Source organism: Dipteris shenzhenensis, chromosome 28 (assembly GCF_047967505.1).
Source record: "Dipteris shenzhenensis isolate YYH24624 ecotype China chromosome 28, Dip_SZ_1.0, whole genome shotgun sequence".
NCBI classification, from domain to species: Eukaryota; Viridiplantae; Streptophyta; class Polypodiopsida; order Gleicheniales; family Dipteridaceae; genus Dipteris; species Dipteris shenzhenensis.
In genome coordinates, this window is record NC_141623.1 from 41,087,389 (window position 1) to 41,109,739 (window position 22,351).

Below are 22,351 nucleotides of genomic sequence, written 5' to 3' on the forward strand. Positions count from 1 at the left end.
CTCCTGTCTTTCCTTCTCTCTTTTTCTCTCTTTTATCCCCATTTTTTCTCTCTTTTTTTCCTCTCTTTTCCTCTCCTTTCTCCTCTCTTTTATCCCCACTTTTTCTCTCTTTTTTCCTTCTCTCTTTTCCTCTCTTTTCCTCTCTTTTCTTCTTCTTTCTCCTCTCTTTCCTTCTCTCTTTTTCTCTCTTTATCCTCACCTTTTCTCTCTTTTTCCTTCTCTCTTTTATCCTCTCTTTCCTTCTCTTTTCGTGGTAATTTTCCTCTCTTATCTCCTCTCTTTTTCTCTCTTTTTTTCCTCTCTTTTCTCCTCTCTTTCCTTCTCTCTTTTTCTCTCTTTTATCCCCACTTTTTCTCTCTTTTTTCTTCTTTTTTTCAGTTCATCAATAATCTTCTTTTTTTCTTTTCTTCAGTTCATCATGTGGCCAAGAAGCTCTTCAGCCTCACCTGATCTTCGGGAGACCATCTTTCGGGAGTTATATAACCTTTTGGGGCATCGTCCTAGTCTTGGGGAGTTATACGGCTACATGACAAGTACTCTAAACACCCCCTAGGAGTTGATACTACAGACTCCAAACCACCCCAACCCCACACCAGCTGAGATTACCCCACTGGAGTCGAGACAGCAGCCCGATCGACTACAGAGCCAAGCCCCTTCCCCCATGCTGTTAGGAGGCCCTTCTACATCGTAGAGCCATCGACGTACTCCCATGCAGTCGAGACTCGGTTCTCTAGCTACGAGTGGTCAACGCAGTCCCATGTAGTCAAGAGTCACTTCTCTAGCTACAAGTGGCCAGCGTACTAGCTCGACACGACACGGTAGCAGGCGTAGCAGCAAGGAGAGCAGTGGGGGATGCATGGCACAATGCTTTAGGAGGGGTAGTGATGGGGATGTGGATGGTTCAGATGATGCAGGCGTGCCAGAGGGTGATGGTACGATCTACTATGACATCACTCAAAGAGGAGGCATCTTGATGGATGCACGGGGGAAGGACATCATGGCCTTCATGCGCTCTGTAATTGCTAACAACTACAGAGATTTCTTTATTTACTATAAAGACCATCCAAAAAGGTTGGCTAATGAGACCCTCGCTGCTGTTCGTTCTAGGTATCCTAATCCCCCTAATGTTCAGTTCACAAATAAATGGGCCAAGTCAAAGATTGTTACGATACTTAGTAATAAAAGATCTTCACTGGGATTGCCAAGCTCGAGGGAGGTCAACCACCAAGGGGCTTGCCCCACACCGCTCATAAGTGTGAGTGGAAGAAAGCAATGAAGGCAGCGAGAGTGGACCCAAGCCTGCAGCACATGGAGGCACGAAGGATCCAAATGGAGCAATATGGAAGCGTGCATTTTGGAGCAGGGGGTGTTGAATCATGGGAGGTCCAATTTGTAAGTATCGATCTCATATTATATTTTTAATGTAGTTTATTAGGAGGTTGTTTCTTTGTACTAACCCCTCTGCAAATTGTGTTATCGTGCAGCTTCATATCGTGGGCAGGTACCCTACTCCTGTCGAGACAGCCTACCACCGCCACCATGGCAGACGAGATACATGGAGGCACTTCTATGATGACGGGTTGATTACTGAGAAGCAATATATCCAGCTACTGGAGCGCCACCCAAGTATTTAAAAGTAATTAAATAATGTCAATATTGTAAGTAACAATTTGATTTTTCATACATTGATACATGTTGTCCCTCGTTTACAGGGCCCTGCAAATGAAGATGAGGAAGAAGGTGACACAGAAGGGGGCGAAGAAGGGAGCAAGGACGCGGAGAACTTAGAGTAGTCATAGAAGTAGTGCTAGCTACTCTTTTTTGTACTTAAAGCCACTGGCTTGGCTTCGTGCCTCTCTTGTTTTTGTACTTGAAGCTACAGGACATGGCTTGGCTTCATGCTGTATGTACATACAAGCACTTTTTGAGCTATGAATTAATATACACTCTTTTTATTTTCTTGGCTTTCAATTTTCTTGTGCAACGTTCTATTAATTAATGCCTTGTGAACTAAACGTTTTGGAGTTGTAATGTTTTATTCAGAATTGTAATCGTCGGCTATCGACGTGCTTGCAAGAGTGCTAATTAAAATGCGGTTGGTTGTAAGAATTGAATTGCACAATGTGGAAATGGGATTCTTGTAACCACATATCTTACACAACATACACAGCATTCTATTCAAGCACACAAAATTATGCTTTTATTAACAAAAAATATTATGTATGTGTCTCTCTGTTTAAGAGGGCATCTATTTGCACGTCGATAGACGCGTCTACAAACGCGTCTATATACGCGTCTCTCTATTTTTTTTAATTTCTAGCGGAGTGTTTATTTACTTGTCTATAGGCACGTCTACAGGCGCATCTGTCTGTTATATAGATGCACCTTTAGACGCGGGTCTGCAGACGCGTAAATAGATGCGTCCATAAGTTTTTTTTAAAGTTATGAAAATGCGTCTATGTGCGCATTTGTAGGTGCTTTGTCTTGTTGTGATATTTTTGGGTAGTTGTTTGTCTTCACATATATTAATATTATTCCATATGTTGGTCAAAGCATATAAATGATATGTGATGAATTTGTGGAAGAATGAAATAATATGGAAGCACTCTTATTTGATTATCATGGAAATAATATGGAATGTCTTTTTCAATCATTCATGAGGAAGCGAGGTCATAGAAGAGTGATGGGTAAACGAAATTTCAAAGGACTTAGAGGAGGAAGGTGAGGATGATGAAAGGCGTTGAAAAAATAATGAATTAAGTGGCATACTTTGAATATTAAAGAAGCCATGGGAGTGGTACCTAGGCAAGATTTGAGAAATACGGGGATAAGCAAGTAAGATGTGGCTTGAAAATGATATAATAGGCCAAAGTCAATTATTTGTGCACATGAAACATGTTTAGTAAGGGAAGTAGTTAAAAAAATGTTGACTCTTGAAGGGAAAGTCCTAATCTTCTTTCTTCTTCTTTTGAAATTGTAGTGATGGATGAGTGATGGACATGTGACTACTAATGGTTGAAGGGTGCCCTTTCTTACTATTTGAACCATTAGAAAAGTGTAGGGCTTCAATATACCATCTGGGCATGAGGTTTACGCATAGTCAAGCAAAAGCCATGGGTCTTCATGGAAAGAGAGTCAGAGCGACACCTTGAATGTGGGGCATATATGCACATACGTGTGCGTGCGTGCATGTGTGCGTGTGTGTACTGTGCACATGCACACGTGTGTTTTGAATGCATTACCCCAAAAAAAGTGTGTTGAATCCATGTGTCATGGAGGGTTGACGAAGGGGTGATGGGAAGATTGGGCCTCGATAGGTGGCGTGTGAACTAGTACTCTTGAAGCAACTCCAAGCATACTGCCCTGCAGATCAACTTCACATGTGAGCGAGTAGGGTTGGTGAGAGGCTTGGACACACCCCTCTATAGAATCTTATGAATGTATGAAAAGACCATATCTTTGAATCATCTTCAATGTTATAACTTCTATGGATTCCTTGTTCCTTACTGTTCACTATAGGCAATCTCACTGATCAGCTTGCTGCCTACCTCTGAACCGCATCCAATTCATCTAGACTTTCCTTTTTATTCCAGAAAATCATCTAGACTTTCCTAAGATGCTTACCCGAGGACATACTCCGCGACCCAGCTTCTGCAAGCCGGCAACAACCTTCGCATACCTTGTCATATTCATATCCATTGCTTTGACGATGCAATCTGCCCGATGTTCTCGTCTTTTGGATTCCGCCGGTATTGAAATTTCAGGCACGATTGATTGCCCCCTTATCAAGTAGTTCGTCCACCTTATGCACTATGTTTTCACCTTCATCCACGTTTTGATTACGCAAGATGTGCACCGTGGCGATGAATTTCTCAACAGGCGTTATACAGTTTCCTATATGTCGATGAAACATACAAAGAGGCAAAACGAACATAGAAATCTATGGCTGACAAGTATCTTCGGTGGCTGGCAGAGTCTCGTACTTTAGGAGAAACCGAAGCCCCCATGGCCCAAGCTGTAATTGGCCCAGATCAAGAAGCAGTTCGAGGCCCGAGTGAGAATCAGGTACCAACGCCTGCTAATCTAAATCATTGTATCTGAGTTTCGGAAGTACGAATTGTGACTGATGAGGATTCCTGCTGATTTCCTAAATGCAGTATGAGGTTTCACCGCCTGCTGGCAAAGAGGCCGAAGGTCCGCTAAATCCGATCTCGCCGATTCGAGCTCAGGAGATTCAATTCAGAGCCTTATGGGAAACAGCCTCAAGACGATGCCTGCAATGCGGCAAAGAGATTATGGGGCGTCCTTTTCATTTGCTGCATGAAGTTCCATCCGGTCCCAATCCCATCAGCAATTCGCTTCCCGGAACCAAGTAACTGCAATAGCAGAGTCAATTCTTTTGGTGCTTGAGCTCTTCCAGCTGCAGCATACATTACGTTTGAAGCCTTTATATGTAGTGATCAAGCCAAGTGCTGAAAAACAACGCCGCACTTTAAGCTGTACATTATATATCAGGGAAGCTTCAGAATTCATTATTGTTTATGTAGACATTAGCTCATTCTTTTTTGTCAAACTCATTGCCGTAAAGGGGAAGAGCAGCTCTGAAGGTGCAAGCCTGCTGTATCCAGTCAGCAGCAAATCTATTTTCATGAATGGGAACGATCGGTTCACGGAGGGACCTGAGTTAGCTGCGATCCTGCTATCCTTTGGATTGAAGGACGTAATCAGCATGGGCGAAAGATTAAAGCGGGTACTGGCCGGCGCACAGCTGGAATATAACAATCTGTTGGTCTCAATCTCGTGCAACGCGATGCATTTTGTCGGAGACAGGTTAGCAAAAGCCGAGAAGTCTTTATAGTTTTGGGCGCAAAGATACTGAATCACGAGGAGGGTCGAGGAAATCACGAGAAGAATTTATTGTTCAAGACAAGAGTCGAAGCTGGCGGACGAAGAAGTGCAGGAGAAGATGGAGAAGGCACGTGCATTGACAAGACGAAGCAAGCAGAGGAGCTTGCTACTCTCACCTAATATCCAACCGATACCGCGTTGTTTGTCGATCAACTGGCAATCTTTTTCTTCGACGTCTTGATCTTCCGTTGAAGTTTCAATCTGCTAGTCGCGGGTGACGGCTCAAACACGCACTGCGCGTTTGACAAATCACATCTGGAGATAAATATTTCCTGTTCGTTCTCCATAATGAAGATGTCACGTACCCACAGAGGTCTTGTATGCCGCCATCCAAATGGTTGCACGTCTAGATCAGGCCGACTTCGCAGTCAGGCGGCTTGGATTTCAGCGTCGTATTTATGATTTCGGATCGGTCGCGTACATATCGACGAAGTTAATCCTATATGTCAGACGACAATGCTGTGACAAGCCCCTGCAATGTCTGCGTTGTACATGTATGGAATTGAACTGAGCTTAATAAACGAGTTGGTTAGTTTTGGGAAGAACCCCCTTCAAACATTGTCACCTGCCATAGGGAGGACACGTGTGCGTGTTTACGCGTGTGTATGCGTGTCAGTGTGTGAGAGTCTCTCTGCGTGCGTGCACTCATGCGCAAGTGCATGTGTGTGTGCACGCGAGAGAGAGAGAGGGATAGAGAGAGACAGAGCGTGTGAGCCCTTGTACGTCCACGTTCACGCGTGTGGCCTTTATATCTTAGTGCGCGTGTGTGCACGCACGCATGTGTGTAAGTGGTCTTTTATGCAAGGCCTTTATATCATAGGAAATTTCTATTTCAAGTTTTGCTTTCCATTCCTCGCTTGCAAATTGTGTGTGTGTGTGTGCACGCGTGCGGACACACATGCGTAAGGCGTTCATATCTTAGGACGTTTTTGTTTCAACTTTTATGAGTTTCTTTCTATTTATTGTACTTTGTCCCATAGGCCCGTGAGGCCTCCCAAGGATGTTAATACATCTCTCTCTCTCTCTCTCTCTCTCTCTCTCTCTCTCTCTCTCTCTCTCTCTCTCTCTCTCTCGTGGCAAGTCTAAGATTGCACATTAAATTAGTTACATAAAAGGCTAATGATATGTAACCACGATGTATGAAATAGACACGCTATGGCGGGGACACACACATCTTTAAGAAACACATAAGAAAGTCTTAAGAAAAACACGCAATACCTACCAAAACCATGCCACTCAAAATTATGTAAGTTAAACCTACCTCTTAAATAATCCAAGATGAGTAAAATTAGAGGGACAACCATCCAAAGGGGATCCAAAGATATTGGATAAGGGAAAGAGAAGGATGATCAAGAATCGGGAGACTAGATGTAAGAGAGCTCCTAAAGATGAAGCTCACATGTTTATGAATTGTAGGCTTTCAAAGAAAGTTTGGGAGGAAATTTGCAAGCATGTCCCACTAAGACAAAAAGAGCAACTAGAATCTGTTGAGAAGCAATGTATTATGGTTCACATGTTTACAAGGGAAGCAAGGATATTTATGATGTATATTTAGATGCATTATAACTCACTTGCTGATAGATTATGTTTACAAGAACGAGGCAAGATCATCAAGGAGTGTGATGTACACCTACAAAAGCTTACAATAGGACTCAAAAAGGTCATTAGGGTGGCCAACGAGTAGTTAGAAACAACGATAAGCACATGGAAATTGTTTTGTGACGTGATGGAAGCTAGGCAAGAATAGTGCTTTAATCTTAAAAGGAAATTCTCTATTCTTTTTGTCATACAGTGTGTATACTCTTGTATTTCGTGCGTTGCGAGAAGTGAACCTAATGTAAACATGTATTTATGTAAATGCTATAAATAAACGACCTCATTTTCTCTCAAAAAAAAGAAAAGAATTGGTATGTATATATGCTAATGCTATAAATAAGCGACCTCAATTTCTCTCCAAAAAAAAGAAAAGAATTGGGAGACCCCTTGCTTCTAGAAAAGGAGATGTATAAAATCATTCATAAATTGGAGAGCAGCTTGCAAAAGATAAAGCTAAGAAACATTAAAGAGATTGACAACTATAGATGAAGAGTAGGCTAAGAAACCCCCAAAATTCTTGGCCTAAAGAAATCATAGAAATATGTCAACATGAATGTTACCCCCTCCCCTTGATGTTATTTCAATTGAACTTAAGAAGTAATCGAAAATACTCCTAAGCCTCATGGGATCTTGAGAAAACCCCAATAGTTAACTTGGAACCATTATCTTTTAGTTGCCTAATGAGACACCCTAGTATATGAAGGCATACTTTGTACCTCTAGAATAGTGGAGATGGCCACATCCTTGCAAGCACACGCGTAATATCATGAGGAGTGTTTGCACACATATGAGCAGAGAACTAATGAAATTAAGGTCGTTGAGCAATTTGGTAAGTTGCATATGACAAGAATGTGTTGTGTGTTGAAGCAAATCATCCAACCACACAAGCTTGATATGATAGCTAAGCAAGAGAATTACTTAAAGGTCCATCATGCTGTCCATCATGCTTTTTAGTACAGAATGTTCTCCATTAGAGAAGAATAAGTCAACAAATTATTGGGAAACCTAAACAAACATGCCAACTTACCCAAAGTTTGGTGCAATTCTAGGCTTTTAGTGTAGAGAATAAAGTAGAAGAAAGAACAAGACCATGCTTGGGCTTGTTCTAGGCCAATGTTAAGCCTTGAGAGACCCAATGCCCAACCCAATGTGGTGAAGGGTAAAGCTAGAAAGGGATTTGGGTCAAGAACACCCTTGGATAGTGAAAGGCTAGTTCCATTCTCAAATTAGATGTAACATCATTGGTAGTTGAAGGGTCATGACCATGTTTAGTTACACCGATGTGCAAGTTAAAGATGAACCTAGAAGGCAATTGATCGGAGATCATGAGCTCTTGCATAAGGGATCTAGAAGAAGGGATCTAGAAGGCAATTGATTGGAGATCATGAGCTCTTGCATAAGGGAAGTTAAGGGAGAGCTATGAAGACTATTGTGCATCTATTGCCCACTTTTGTGCATCTATTTGCTATATTAATAAAAATGTTGTTATGTACATTAGTCTAGGCTTTATATATGTGCACGTCTTTGCTAGCAAATCTTTGGCATGGTGATTTGTGGATTGTCATGAGCTCGGATTCAAATCACTCTACTTGTACTTTGCCTCTATGAAAGCCGTACAATTCTAAATATGCACAATCACAACAAACCATTCAAGTTCTCAACAAAGAACAAAACCATCGAAACTTGTGATGATTTTTGGCCCCTTTGGGAGAGACAATGAAGCAAGAGAATGATTGGTAGTGAAAGTCCATAACAACTCATTCTTATTTTTATCCACTTCTCTTTCTTCACCTGTTGCCTAACGCAAGGGATGTTATCCACCCATCTTAGCTAGACTAGTGAAGACTAGTGCCTTTGGTTGGGCAGGTGCTTAAGGACCTCAAACCTAATAGCATTAAGCTTGTGGCAAGCCCAACTAAGCTTCTCCAATTATTTCGTTTTTGTGCTCAATTTTCTTTATGGGTAATTGATCTTAGTGAGTTTTTCAAATTAGCTCTAGTGGAGGACTGAGTGAGGGTGGTGTGGAAGATCAAGGAAAGTATAGTGGAAGCCAATGGCTACCAAAGTAAAGGAAGAGATAATATAGGCCATCAAATAGCCGAAGCTAAGTGTCCCAACCAACAATGCCAAGAGTGTTCCAACAAACAAGCTAAGAGTGTCCCAACCAACAATGCCAAGAGTGTCCTAACCAACAAGCTAAGATGATATAAGCTATGGAGCAACAAAAGCTCAGAGTGCCCCTACCAAAATTTCCAAGAGTGTCCCAACCAACAATGCAACTTTTCCAAGTATTGAGAAATGGATAGGAATTAAGCACCAAGGTTGTGGTGCCCAATTTGCAAAGTTCATGGACATGATGTTGGAACCCTATTGAAATATTATCTTATACTTGCTCCCAAGCATGGGTGGAAATTAGAAGAACTCTTCAGCATGAGGAAGGGGATGACATATTAGTAAAATTTAGTGATACAGATGACATCCAAAATGTAACTATACTACTTCAACATAAGGCATTTGACCAGGTCGTAGCCATTGTCTATGGCAAAGCAAGATCGAAGATTCTATTAGAAGGCCTATATGATGAAGCTCTTTTGCCACAAATGAATGCTCTAAGGCATATACAACCATTCCAATATGCCAAAGCCAAGCTACTACTTCTAGTTGTATATCCACCCCCCTATGGTGGCATACACTAGGCAATGCATAGTACCTTGTATATGGCAATTCCTCTCCATGCCAAATCAGCACTTCCCATTGTGACAACACTTATGGCCTTCCAATCTTAAGATAAGATGGAACAAATCATTTTGAGTGGTTGATAAGTCTTGGTCACTCGAAGGAGGGCATTTGCTTGAGTGGTCAACAACAAGGTCAAACAGTTAAGTTTCTAGCATTTTTAGTAATGATGACCAAGGATTTGGAAACCTAGCCGAGATCAACCAAGGAATGAGTTTAACTTAGCAATGACCACATGGGAGCATCTCGATGTGGTGGCTCAATGCACTATAAATACCCACTTCAGTAAAGTGGATGGTAATGTTTTTTGTTGCATTTGGCCTTAACCTCGGTTGTTTTCTGCCTCAAACAAAATGCATCCCCCTTATCCAATCCAATGGATGGATGAAGCAAGAGACAAGATTCATTTGAGTCCCATTAGTAGAATATCTTCCAATAGGAGCCATAAATTGTAAAGCAAAGTGGAAATGCGAGCAAAAAACAGAGAGCAGAGAGCAGAGAGCAGAGCAGCAAGCTGAATAGCAAGAAAACTTTGGTGGAAATAGATGGAAATCGCCACAAGAAGTTGGAAAATATCTGCTGGGGGCCTTACTTATAGAGGGAGCCCCCCTTGCTGGTCCCCCTGCTTATGCACCGACCTGCTGGTTGGTCTAATTCCATCCACAGGGATCGGATCTCGTTGGCTCTACCCGACCAGGTTGGTCCGCTTATCTGACCTAGTTGGGTGGCCAAACGTGGCCCCAAACCCTGGCTGGCGAGGCGGCCAAATGCAGCCCTTCCCAGCCTCTAAACCAGCCTCGGAACACGAAATGGCAAAGCCCCAACTCCAGCAGGAAACCCTAGCGTACGTGCCTGGCTAGAGTCCCTCCTAACCTTTGAATATACACTGAGAAAGGATGAATATCCTATGCCTCTCTCTGGGCAGGCACACCCACAGAGCAGCCCTTACTCGCCATTTATACATACAGGAGATGACTAACTGTTAACACCCCCTCTCAGCTCCTAGCTGGAAAGTTCACGGCAGTTATTGTGGTAGAGGCTTGGTAAACAGGTCCACTGCGTTGTCCTCTGTCGAATTGAAGGCTAGCAAGTTACTCCATCAAGGATCTTTTCCTGGACAAAGTGTTACTATATCTCAATGCCTGGCTAGAGTCCCTCCTAACCTTTCAATATACACTGAGAAAGGATGAATATCCTATGCCTCTCTCTGGGCAGGCACACCCACAGAGCAGCCCTTACTCGCCATTTATACATACAGGAGATGACTAACTGTCAACACCCCCTCTCAGCTCCTAGCTGGAAAGTTCACGAGCAGTTTTTGTGGTAGAGGCTTGGTAAACAGGTCCACTGCGTTGTCCTCTGTCGAATTGAAGGCTAGCAAGTTACTCCATCAAGAATCTTTTCATGGACACAAAGTGTTACTATATCTCAATGTCCTCGGTTCAGGCATGGAACACCAGTTTCTTTGCAATTGCTATACAACTCTGATTTGTCGCATTTGATGACCGCCGGAACTGTGTGTGGAAACCCAACTTCTCCAAGCAGCCTCGAAGCGAAGCCAACTCGCAGGTTGTTGGACATGCAGCCCAGTACTCAGCCTTTGTGGAAGACACAAGGCCACGGTGGGATGCTTCTTACTACTACTAATAATGGCTGCTGAACCAAGGGTAAAACAGAGCCAGTTGTCAATCTCTGTGTGTTAGGATCTACCCCATTGGGAATCACTCCATCCCTGTAACTGGATCCTGGGCTTTACTCCCGTACCTTGGTACCCTCTAGATACCTAAAGATCCACATACCTGAATACCAATGCGTCTTCAATGGTGCTTGCATGAGGAGCTTAACAGCCCCATTGGAAAGCTGAGGTCCACCCTGGTGTCAAGGAGTCAAATCAAGGAACAAACAAGTTTACTGCTTCAACCCGCTCACTGGGACCATGCTAGGACATCTTACCCGCTCATGTGAAACAAAGAAACCCTTCTCAGTCTGCCAAATCTCCAAATTCAGAAAGAAATGGAGCAGACCTAAATCTGTCATATCAAATTCCTGTGACAGAGCAGTCTTTGTCTTGCCAATGTGGGCTGCATGGCTGCTTGTCAGAATGAGATCGTGGACATACAAGATGATGGCGGTCACCAAATATTTTTGCCCGCAAGATCTACTAGTTCAGATCTGCCATTGACCTCCGAAACCCTTTCCAAAGAAATGGAGCAGACCTAAATCTGTCATCTCAAATTCCTGAGGCTTTGTCTTGGCAATGTGGGCCGCATGGCTGTTTGTCAAAATGAGATCGTGGACATACAAGATGAGGGTCACCAAACTTTTTGCCCGAAAGATCTACAAGTTCAGATCTGCCATTGACCTCCGAAACCCCTTCCAAAGAAAAAATGCCCGAGGTGCTTGCTTCAGGCCCGAGGTCGGTTCCTTGTCTCGCATAATCTGAGACATCAAGGCATTGTTCACATGCAGGGGTGTCTTCTTCGAGGCTTTGGCTTTACCACATTGTCATTTGCAGGGTCCCCCATCCTAGAGCCACTCCGGATGGATATTCGTCAATCTAGAATCTCTTAAGGTCTCCATCAACCACCGAGGGACCCAACTACAGCTCTGAGTCTCCTCCTCTGAGGGCTCAATATCAATGTCTGCACATCTTCTGGTACTTGCTTTAGCTCAAGGGCAGGAATAATAGTTCAGTTTTCATGCTTGGCTCTCCAAGAACTTTTGGCTCCTCAACCACGGGAGTCAATCCCTGCTCATCAAAGATCGCATCTTTGTGCTGGCCACAATCTGTCTCTATACGGGGTCATACAACCTGTAACCTATAGGCTGAGAGTTGTATCCGACACAGGGCAGCTTTTGGGATTTCACATCCATCTTCCCCCTCTTCAGAATATGGACACAAGCATCACAACCAAACACAAGGAGATAAGACACATCAAGATTTTTACCAAAATATGCCTAGAAAGGAGTCGCATTCGGGACAGTGAATCATTGGAGAATGATTAACGGTGTGGGCTGCCGTTGTCACTGCTTCCCTCGAACTAGAACGGGGAGCATCACGATGGTCCTCTTGTTCGTGCTATTTTTCCTTTCAACCACTCCATTCATACATTTACAAGCCCTTTTTCAGCACAAAATCGTTCAAAAGCATGTGAACAGAACTCACCTCCTTTGTCAGTCTAGACAGCTTTCATGGGCGAGGAATGCCAAATCTTTTCAAGCCCAGAAATAACCCATGTAAAAGCCAAATCTTTTATACCCATGTAAACCTGTTGAAATCATCAATCAGCAACATGTAGAATAGAGCTCCACCTACAGTCGGGATAGTCATAGGACCATAGAGATCCATGTGAATCATTTCTAGAAGTTGTGAAACCCGCCTGTTAGCCTGCTTTGAGGAGGCTTCTCTGTGCTGCTTCCCTTGGATGCAAGAACTACAATTCCCTTGCTTGCAGCCCACATCAAACCAGACATCCACCATGTTCTCCAAGATAGCTCGTCGTAGTGCATCCACATTCAGGTGACCATACTTATAATGCTATAAGTCACTCATAGGGGTTCCTGTGACGGTATAGGCCATTTTCCACTGAGGCGTCACACCAGTTGGCCGGTTGCTTTGTCCCTAATGGTCACAAAACCTTCATCGAATTCCACACAAGTGCCAAGCTTGCACACCTCGGGTACTCATAACAAATGAAAGCTAGTGATGGTGCAAACTATAACTTGGAGGAATGCTTCCTGCCTCTGTCATCCGGAATAATCTCGACCTTCCCTCTCCACAAACTAGAATTTTGAAAGTCCTGGAACTCTGCCAAGGATGGAATCATATGCCTAGAGGCGCCATTGTGAAGCATCCAATGCCGTGTCTCTCCAGCATCCAATGCCGTGTCTCTCCAACTTTGAGGGCAACCCCCTCTCCTCCCTAAATAGATGAAGAATCCATGACCTGCAAATGAACAAAGGCGGTACCCTTGCCTTGATTTCTCTAAGGCCCAATAGTGACCCTTCTGGCCACAATGGTTGCATGTGCTTTTCGCCTTCAGGGGCTTTTTCCCTACATCTGTGTGTGTGTGTGTGTGGTCTCATGTGCTTTCCGCCTTCAGGGCCTTCTCTCTCTCTCTCTCTCTCTCTCTCTCTCTCTCTATATATATATATATATATATATATATGAGAATAGGGATTTCATTTACTAGTGGCTTTGTTTTGTCCTTTGTTCTGCGGGGCAACCCAAGCCTCCGCACTTTCACCTTGTGGAGGGTTCTGGAAACGTTCCTCCTAATCAAGCACCATGGGCACAATTTCTTCCCACGTGAGAGTGTTCAACCTCCCACTAGTGATAAGAGAAGAGTAGAAAGCTGAAAACCGGGATGATAAATGGACAACAGCATGATGGCCATGTTGTCTGAAGAGGTCCCCTTGCCTGCTTGGAGTACCTCTTATTGGCTTGCAGTTTGTTGATATGCTCCCCCATGGTGGCAGACTTGGCGGAGTCTACACTTCGAGGGAGACTCGCCTCATGGGGGAGACCCCGTTGTAGAGAGATGCCAGATGCTCCCCAATCCCCTTTGCCAATGTCTTGTGCTTGGCGCTGTCGATAACCTCAAGAGTACAATTCAGAAAGACAAAGGGACGAACACGAGCATTTAGCCGATCCCAGAGCTACGCCATTGTCTCTGCATCCTTGTGCTCAAGGCTTCCAAGGTTCTTTACAAGCGGATATGGCTTGGTAACTCCCACATAGATGAACTCAGCAAAGTCATAAGACTGAAGAACAAATTCCATCATCACTCTCCAAACCCCGTAGTTGTTGCCATCCAACTAACGGTCAACAGGGAAGGTGGGTAGAACAGGGATCTTGCCCAGTTTCTCAGCCATAACAAAGTCTCATCTCAGAGGGGATGGAGAACTAGATCTGGTGAAAGGGATGGGGGGTGAGAAAAAAGAAGAGATAGGAAGCTGGGGAAAGAAGAGAGGAGGCTGGAAGAGAATATGGGAAGGGACAGAAAATTCTCCCATGTTGCTGCCTGCAACTCCTTCTCAGCAGATCCTTGCTGTCCATGCCTTGCAATGTCTTCTCCAAAGAATCAGCTTCTACCCCGAACTGGCCTCACCTTCTTCAAGTGCTCCTCCGCACCCGATCTGTCCATGCCTTCCAGCAGCAAACTCCTTCATCCCCAAAATCTTAGTCAATCATCACACAATCAAGAGAGAGGCAACAGTTTCCTCCATGCTAGGGTGGGTGAGATATGGGCAGTGACAATATCCCGGAACAGCCTCAGCTCAAAACGCCTGCAAACAGCCATCTTCAAACAGCAGCAAACTCTGAAGTGTCCATGCCTCAAAATGCTCTCCAGGTCCACCCTTTAGACGACCTGCTGATCTGAAGACTGACACCATGTGAAAGTGCAGCAGAAATGCAAGCATAAAACAGAGAGCAGAATAGCGAACTGGAACAGCAAGCAAACTCGAGTGGAGATAGATAGAAATCAACACAAGAGTCAGAGGAAAACCTCTGCTGATAGCTCGTAAGAAAAACCTCCACATCTGACGTACAAAGAAGAGGGCAAGGGGCCAAGGGGCCCTTATTTATAGGGAAGCCCCTCTTGCTGGTCAGCATGCTTATGCAGGACGACTGACTGATCTGCTGGTCGGGGTTACCAAACCTCGTTGGGTGGCCAAGCGTGGCCCCCAACCCTGACTCGTGAGGCGGCCAAATGCAGCCCTTCCAACCTCCAAACCAGCTTCAGAACCTGGCATGGCAAAGCCCAAACTCCAGCAGGGAACCCTGGCATATGCGTCCTGGCTGGTATCCCTCCTACGTTGAATATACACTCAGAAAGGATGAATTTTCTACGCCTCTCTCTGGATGGGCACACCCACAGAGCAATCCCTCATTCACTAACTTTACATACAGGAGATGAGTAACTCTAACATAAAGACTATTAGCTCCTTATGACACCAAAAAAGCAGGAGCAACATACGAAGGTCCTTTTTGGCAAGCCCTGTATCGAAAAGGGAGCAAATTGATTGGGCTGGCACATTACTGCAACCAGCAAGCCACACTAGCAGGTTTGCTGAGACAGCAGTAGCTGAAGCAGTAATGGTGTCTTCCAATGATAATATGTTATCTGCACACAAATCGATTTGGCTAGCTTGTTCATCCGCCTTGGAGTCCATGAATAAGAGGGTAGAGAACACAGCACCAAATCAGGACCAAGAAGCCATTCCTGAGAGTCCGCACCCCTCAAGTCCCCAAGGGCATAGTCTCAAGTAGTGATGAGAGAGCAACTCAAGGCAAAACACTATTGCAGCCAAAAGGAAAGAGATTATAGAACTCAAGAAGTACACTGAAGCAAGAACATGGACCAGCCAGCATCTAAGAGATTATAGAACTCAAGAAGTACACTGAAACAAGAACATGGACCAGCCAGCATCTAAGATCAAACATATGGTCAAGGATAGAGTGGTAGCTGAACCCAACTAGCATCAAAAGGAGCCCTGGGCCTGCTTGACTAGATATCTGTCTTCCAAGGAAGTAGCAAAGCAGAGAACACTCCTCAACCAATGCCTCCAGCTCTTGGATAGACCATGAGGCAATCTGCAGACTAAAGAATACACGGATAAACTTCACTAACCTGGAGTCCTGTGGGCCCAAGGATCACCTTGACAATGAAGTCTTACAGGTCCTCACTCATCAGAAAAGTGCAGGGACAAAGGGGTGTCTGCACATAAACTATGCCACTAACACACTACGTTCAAGAAGGCGTGAGTATGTTTGCATAGCACTCTTACTTTGACAATGATCCTGAAATGAGAGGGAGATTGTTTCAAAATTCCTCAAGGCCACTCTTACTAGCCATGAAGTGGACAATCAGAAACCCCAAAGCTATGTCAACTTATTAGCCAGAATTTCACTTGCATCCCTAGCATTTGATCTGTATTTGCTAGCTAGCTTCATCTGATTAGCATGCTTCCAATTTATAACATTGGTAGAATCGAGGTATCCATAAAATGTCGAAAACATGTAAATTCTCTAGCCAATAATATAACAAGAATCAAAGTCTTGATTTTAGCTATCTCCAGCAATGAAATAAGGAGCGATGAAATGATACTTTCGTCTGGTCCAAATTCTAACATCAATTCGTACTGCCATAGAATTACCAAAATTAAGAAGCTAGCATCATTTTGTGCCATCTCCAAATTACCAAATTGACATATTTCTCTCGAGCCTAACATTGAGCTGAATGAACGCTGCTAACAAAATTTGCAGAACACTTGTTTGTTTTGCACAATGCCTATGTTAATTGCATGGACAAAGTGATCAAACATGACAGCTGTCAAAATTGAGTTCCAAGAAAAATAAAAGACCTGAAACAACCGATCTGAAAGAGTGTCCCTTTTAACACCCTTTTTCTACTCTTTTTTGAGCTCCAAGGTGCACCAGTGCACCAGGATTCAACTTGATCAGTCACTCAACCTTTTCTGAGCTTGCAACTACTGCACACTCTGGGAGAGAACGTTCATCTAAAGAAAGGCTGCAAATTCTTAATTTCTGGAACTTATTCGTCATACAATAGCCATGAGCTTGGGCTCCAGCTTTCCACTATCTCAAGGCTTGATTGCAAAAAGAGGCTGCAAGAAGTCGACAACATATAAATAAGGAAAAGCCCACGAATAAATATGTACTGCAATAGAGAGCTTGGTAGACTACCGTTTTTATAAACCACCAGAACTTTATAAAAAGATCATAGGGCAAGGGATATACCGTGTCAACAGACACTGGCTTGCCATCTTCTGCAATAATTTCGACAATTGTCCCTGACTGGTCTGCCTATAAAACAAGGTACCACCATCTAAAACGTCACAAAATAGAACAAGACCATATGCAATCTTGTAACAACAGCACGTGCAACATGCATGGCGAAGAGCTTACACCCAACGATCATCATGCATGAAAGACAATAGGTACCTCAATCTCGTTCATTAATTTCATGGCCTCTACTATGCAAATCACTTGTCCCTTTTGAACCTTGTCCCCAACCTGCATACATATGTCCACATATCAAATCAGAGGACATTGGAGAATTCCAAATCAATCATCAATGTATCTACAACTCCAAGCAAACACAATAATTGATTGAAATGAAACTTTACTCACTTTTACAAATGGAGGTTCACCAGGAGCAGGGCATTTGTACAAGGTTCCAGCCATGGGTGATACAATACGAGGCAAATTAGAGGCAGATGGTGCAGCGGGAACTGGGACAGGCGCAACAGCAGGGATAGGATTAGCAGAAGGGGTTGGAACTGCGGCTGCTGGTGGAGGGGGGGGGGCATATGCAGGATATAGTGGCTGTGCAACAACCTGGGGAGGTGAAAAAGATGGAACGGGAGGAGGTGGCAAGGCTTCTTTTTTCCTTATTACGAGTTCATAATCCCGATGTTTCAGCTCCAACTCCACAACATCTCTGGAGTCTACAAACCTGCATGTGAGTTTGAATTAACTTCTTTTCTGGACACAAGGCGGCAAAATCCTAAATCAACAAATCAAAACCTTTTGCCAAAACGTCGTTAAAATGAATAGCATGGGAAAAAATAAGACGTTTTTTTCTTTTATGCTGACAAAGGTCGCAACCAAACGGGGAATAGTAACTAGAAAGGAATCTAGTCAACAATTGGATGAAGGGACTAGGAAAGACTTACTTCACCAAGTTTGCCACATCTGCCATCAACGCAGAAACTGTTGCTTCCTTAGATGTTAAAGCAGGCTCTCCAGCTGCACCATCCTCAGATTCTATTTCAAGCTTTGATGGGGCCACTGCGGCTGCATTTGGGGAGTCATCTACAGCAACCTGAAAATCAAGTATAAGGACAAGCCAGACAAAACTTAAATACAAATTCTTATCTTTTGCGCGGAATGTAGCTATGCTGAACAGAATGTAAAGTAATTGTCTATTCTCTATTAGCCTTCTGCGTGGATGCTCGCCTTCATTATGAAAAACACTCAGTATGAAGGCCTTTACATAAAAGGAGGGGGTTTGCCTTGTAGCTAATTCCTCAATATATGCATGTATAAGTATTTAGAATAACAAGATCAAGAACTTAGCAAGCTAAGAAATGCTTGTCTTCTTCTAGAGTATAAACTGGCTTTGTTTTTGGGATCCCATGCCTAGATCTTAGTAAGACATCTTCAATTGATCTTCTTATGGATTTTCTGTCTCTAGGGGTGGGGGGGGAGGAGAGAGAGAGAGAGAGAGAGAGAGAGAGAGAGATTGGGGGCGTGGCGAGAGACTCTTCTTTCGCACCTCATTGACGGGAAAAATCCGTGAAGCAGGCCGAGGTCGTTGATGTCCCTGTAAACATGTGAGACAAGTTACTACATATGAAATGAGATTTTTGAGAGTCAGCTAGTTGCTAGTTCCGTGGCAGCATAAGCCTCAACTTATATTTCAGAAGGAACGGATCGATCAAGAATAATTTATAACGCTTTGCAACGCCACAAAATGCAGAACCAGCGGTTCGGACGTGCATGCAGTCTGCCGTATGTCGCCTATTCTTGGCTAACATCGCTCCGAAATGTCCGCAGTCCAGAAATGCAATAAGCAACGGCATGCGAGGGAAATCTGTGCGGCTAAAGAAGCCGGGTTACTCGATTCAATAATTCAAAGGGAGGGGGGGAAAACCCAAAACGGAGAAGCAATGTGGGTCTTTCGAAAGGATCGAGCAGCGACGCAGAAAGCAAGAGGGAAACGAAAGAGGAAAGGAAACATGCAAAGGAGAGGGGAAAAAACCTGGGAGAGTCTGAGGGAGAAGGTGAAGCGGGGGAAGAGGGAGGAGGAGAGCTTGAAGGAGAGGGAGGGGGGGGGGTGAGGGAGAAGAGAGATGGAATCGGAGGGAGAAGGGGCAAGGGATGTTGAGAAGGAGAGGTGGGAAGAGGAAGCCATGGAGGAAAGGATGATGGGGAGAAGGAAGAAGAAGAGGAGGGGAAGCCCAAAAGGAAGGAACTTGAGCTTGAGCTTGGCGGCTATGGCGATGGCTATGGCGAGAGAAGAGCAGAGAAAGATGATGACGACGAAGAAGACGACGGAAATTTGAGAAACGGACGGCGCCACCCGGCAACTCCGTCGAGTTCCGGCGATTCCGAGGCCAGCTCCCCGACAACCTTTGCCTGTCCCCTTTCTCTCTTATTTTAGCTCCCTTTCTCTTCTTTTTTTAACCCCACACCCCACATGCCGCCCACACACACACACACAAAATGCAACCTCAGGTCCCCTTCCCCCTAGTGTAGCCTTAGGCCTGATTCACACCGACCCGCCCGGCTGTGGAGAACGAATATAATGGGAGGATGGCCGGGCAGGTGTAGTGTTCACACCAAGTGGACACAAGTCTTATTAAAAGAGTTGCCGTTAATCTGCAACAAGCGCTGATTGGCTTAGTGGAAGAATAGACAGGTTTGGACGGGATAGCACGGGTTCGATCACCAATAAGCTTGTTTCACGCGTTAATTTTCAGCCGCCCACATAGTTGGGTGACCTTCATATGCCGGACGCCTTTTTTTTGGGTGAACGTCCGAGCCCAGTGGGCCAAGTCGAATAACGCTCCTTTTCGTTTTTTGAGCATGTCCGGGCGGGTGGTGTGAACCCGCCCTCAGGGTGTTTCCACACTTGCCAGCCCGTGGGCACGCCCAAGGCTCATGGACAGGCAAGAATGCTAGGTTGTGGTGTGGTGATTGGGCTGGCAAGTCGTGAAAACGAGCATGGCTCTAGCATTTTTGGGCATTCCCGTTCATGCGGGACCATCCTGTAACAACAACTTTGTTGAGCTCTTGCAATTCCAAGGCCAACTCCCAACAACTGTCCCCCCTCCATTTGTCTTAATTTAGCTCCCTTCTTTCTTCTTTTTCTTCTTTCCTTTTTCAGACACACCCACCGACATGGCACGCGCGTGCACCCCCCCTCCCCCCCCCACACACAGCCAACTACGAGGGGCACGTTGTCCATGGCTTGGATATGTAGGTCTTCTATCCTCTTTTATTTCTTTCAAACGCGTCGCATTTTTTCCACCTACCCAAATCGAGCAGATAGCCTTATGCATCGAGGATAGCAAATCAAAATTCTTGTGGGTGTTGCGTCCTAACACTAAAGCCAATAACCAAGTCCCTAGGGCCCCATACTCCCGATATTTTAACTCCATAGAGTTGGAATTTCAATCTCCCTGAGCAGACCTCACCAAGCCAAACTAGCTACTGCAAGTCGCAGACATCTCAATGCTTCACCAGCTAGCCATTGGCTTGGCCTGGCATTTGCCCAAGCAGCGCCATGGCGACCAGCTACACAAATAACTACATGGCCATTTTTGTATGTAAAGGCAATAGTGGGCTATAAGAGGGTGCATCCACGTCACCCCTCAAAACTAACTACCAAACACTAAATCTCCGGCTCCTACCTTCCTACACTTGGCAGGCGCGTTGAGGGGTGTGTCCAGGGGGACCGCATGGATGGATTGGAATTTCCCATCCCATGCACCCCACCGATGCATGGGGACCCCTTCTGCTACCACTGTTACTCAAGTAAGCTACGTCCTTGAACTTACCTCCCACCGCAACAACACAACCTCAAAGACCTATCTTAAACATTGACACAAGCAACTCAACCTCTCACCATAATAGATTCATATGCTAAAAATGACCAGATGCATACAATGGGCATACATCTTGCCCTCCTCTTCCCTCTACTCCCTTTTTTGCACCATGCTTACACAATAATCACACCTTACCTCCTATTGGACATGCACCACATAGTTCTCACTTTTGTAAGGTTATTTGTCGAGATTAATGAGGGTGGTTGTCCTCTCCCACCATTTCTCTCCTTTTAATGGGCTCACAAAAAGATAGCCCTCTATTTTCTTAAAAATAGAGGTCTTTGTCTCATTCTTTTTCCCTTGCCATAGGCCTTGTTTGAAGTTCAATAATTTATTTGAAAGGAAGTTGCAAAAAAGCAACTGTTCAAATGGGTGAAATCTAATGCAAAAGATGGCACAAGTAATAAATATGTGTACATAGGTGCACAGAACGTGTAGCTCCAATAGGTGTAGCCTACTATTAAATACCATTGGGAAAGATAGGGACGCCCATGCCACAGCCCAAATGAGGGTCAAGCTGAATGACAATCCTTGATGTGCTATCATATGGTGGTTTCTCTAATTAGCATGGCAAAGGAAGTGTGAATTCTCCATCCATTGGCCCACTTTATCCATAATTATCCCCAAGGGACACATGTTGAATATTGTTGACCCCTTTGTAACAAAAAAGGCACACATGTATTGAGATAACAATGCAATGAGAGCACTTGATGAGCGTTAAAGGCAAAATGCATAGGTAAATAGTAATAATTAAAGCAACATTATAGGTGGCATGACATTTGGGAAGTCTTTTTTTTAGGAAAAATACCGACAATCCAAATGAGTTTCTAGTAAGAAAGTCAGCAAAATATTCTAAAAAACTTATCGACCTTCTCATTCATATCCTACATTGTTGACACATAGCAATGGCCCAAAGAACATCTAACTAGCTAGCTTTTGGGTAAAGAAGACTAAATTGGTTGAGAGTTGCTTACGATAGAAGAGGTAGTTGCATTTGAGGAGGTTTGGAAGGTGATTAATTGCTAGGTATGTTGAAGCATACAATATCACCTTTGATTTGTTTCCTAAAAGATTTTGATTTTAGTAAAGTAAGTCTTTTATATTATACTAGAGTAATTATTTTAGACTTATGAGATCTTTCAAATGTTTATTTGTACCTAAAAATGCCTAAATTTATATAGGATTTGATAATCAGCTTAAGTAAACTAATTTAAATTTTGTACTTAATTTTTATTGAATTATTCTAGATTGAATGTTGAAATTTTGTCTCATGAGAAAATATAGTTTTGCTATCAATATCCAAAAGCCTATAATCTTGTTATGGTTTTTCATGGCTTATGTGTGATCCAATCATATGCTTTGCATTTTCTATGTTGATAAATCTTGAATTGTGTTGTGGTTAGCAAACCTCCAAAAAATATTGAACTTGAAGATAAGAAGAATAGTTGTGTACAACAACTCAAAACTTTCA

At 43.9% G+C, this 22,351-nt stretch overlaps 2 protein-coding genes across 3 annotated transcripts; one reads left to right on the top strand and one right to left on the bottom strand.

Moving 5' to 3' along the window:
• Window positions 1-3,405: 3,405 nt before the first annotated feature.
• Window positions 3,406-5,442, top strand: LOC147883572 (uncharacterized). 2 transcript variants are annotated; one of them, XM_087400086.1, is made up of 3 exons: window positions 3,406-3,749; window positions 3,880-4,065; window positions 4,158-5,442. In XM_087400086.1, the coding sequence occupies exons 2-3, from the start codon at window positions 3,943-3,945 to the stop codon at window positions 4,374-4,376; spliced, it is 342 nt and encodes a 113-aa protein (XP_087256212.1). In that variant the 5' UTR covers window positions 3,406-3,749; window positions 3,880-3,942; the 3' UTR covers window positions 4,377-5,442. The 2 variants fall into 2 exon arrangements, with proteins under 2 accessions (XP_087256212.1, XP_087256211.1); XM_087400085.1 differs by having other exon boundaries at window positions 3,974-4,065.
• Window positions 5,443-16,308: 10,866 nt separating this feature from the next.
• LOC147883573 (biotin carboxyl carrier protein of acetyl-CoA carboxylase, chloroplastic-like) lies at window positions 16,309-19,405 on the bottom strand. The gene is made up of 7 exons (XM_087399716.1): window positions 19,032-19,405; window positions 18,546-18,593; window positions 17,944-18,092; window positions 17,399-17,723; window positions 17,210-17,281; window positions 17,006-17,071; window positions 16,309-16,872 (listed from the first exon to the last, which is right to left on the bottom strand). The coding sequence occupies exons 1-7, from the start codon at window positions 19,182-19,184 to the stop codon at window positions 16,849-16,851; spliced, it is 837 nt and encodes a 278-aa protein (XP_087255842.1). The 5' UTR covers window positions 19,185-19,405; the 3' UTR covers window positions 16,309-16,848.
• Between the last annotated feature and the right edge of the window lie 2,946 nt (window positions 19,406-22,351).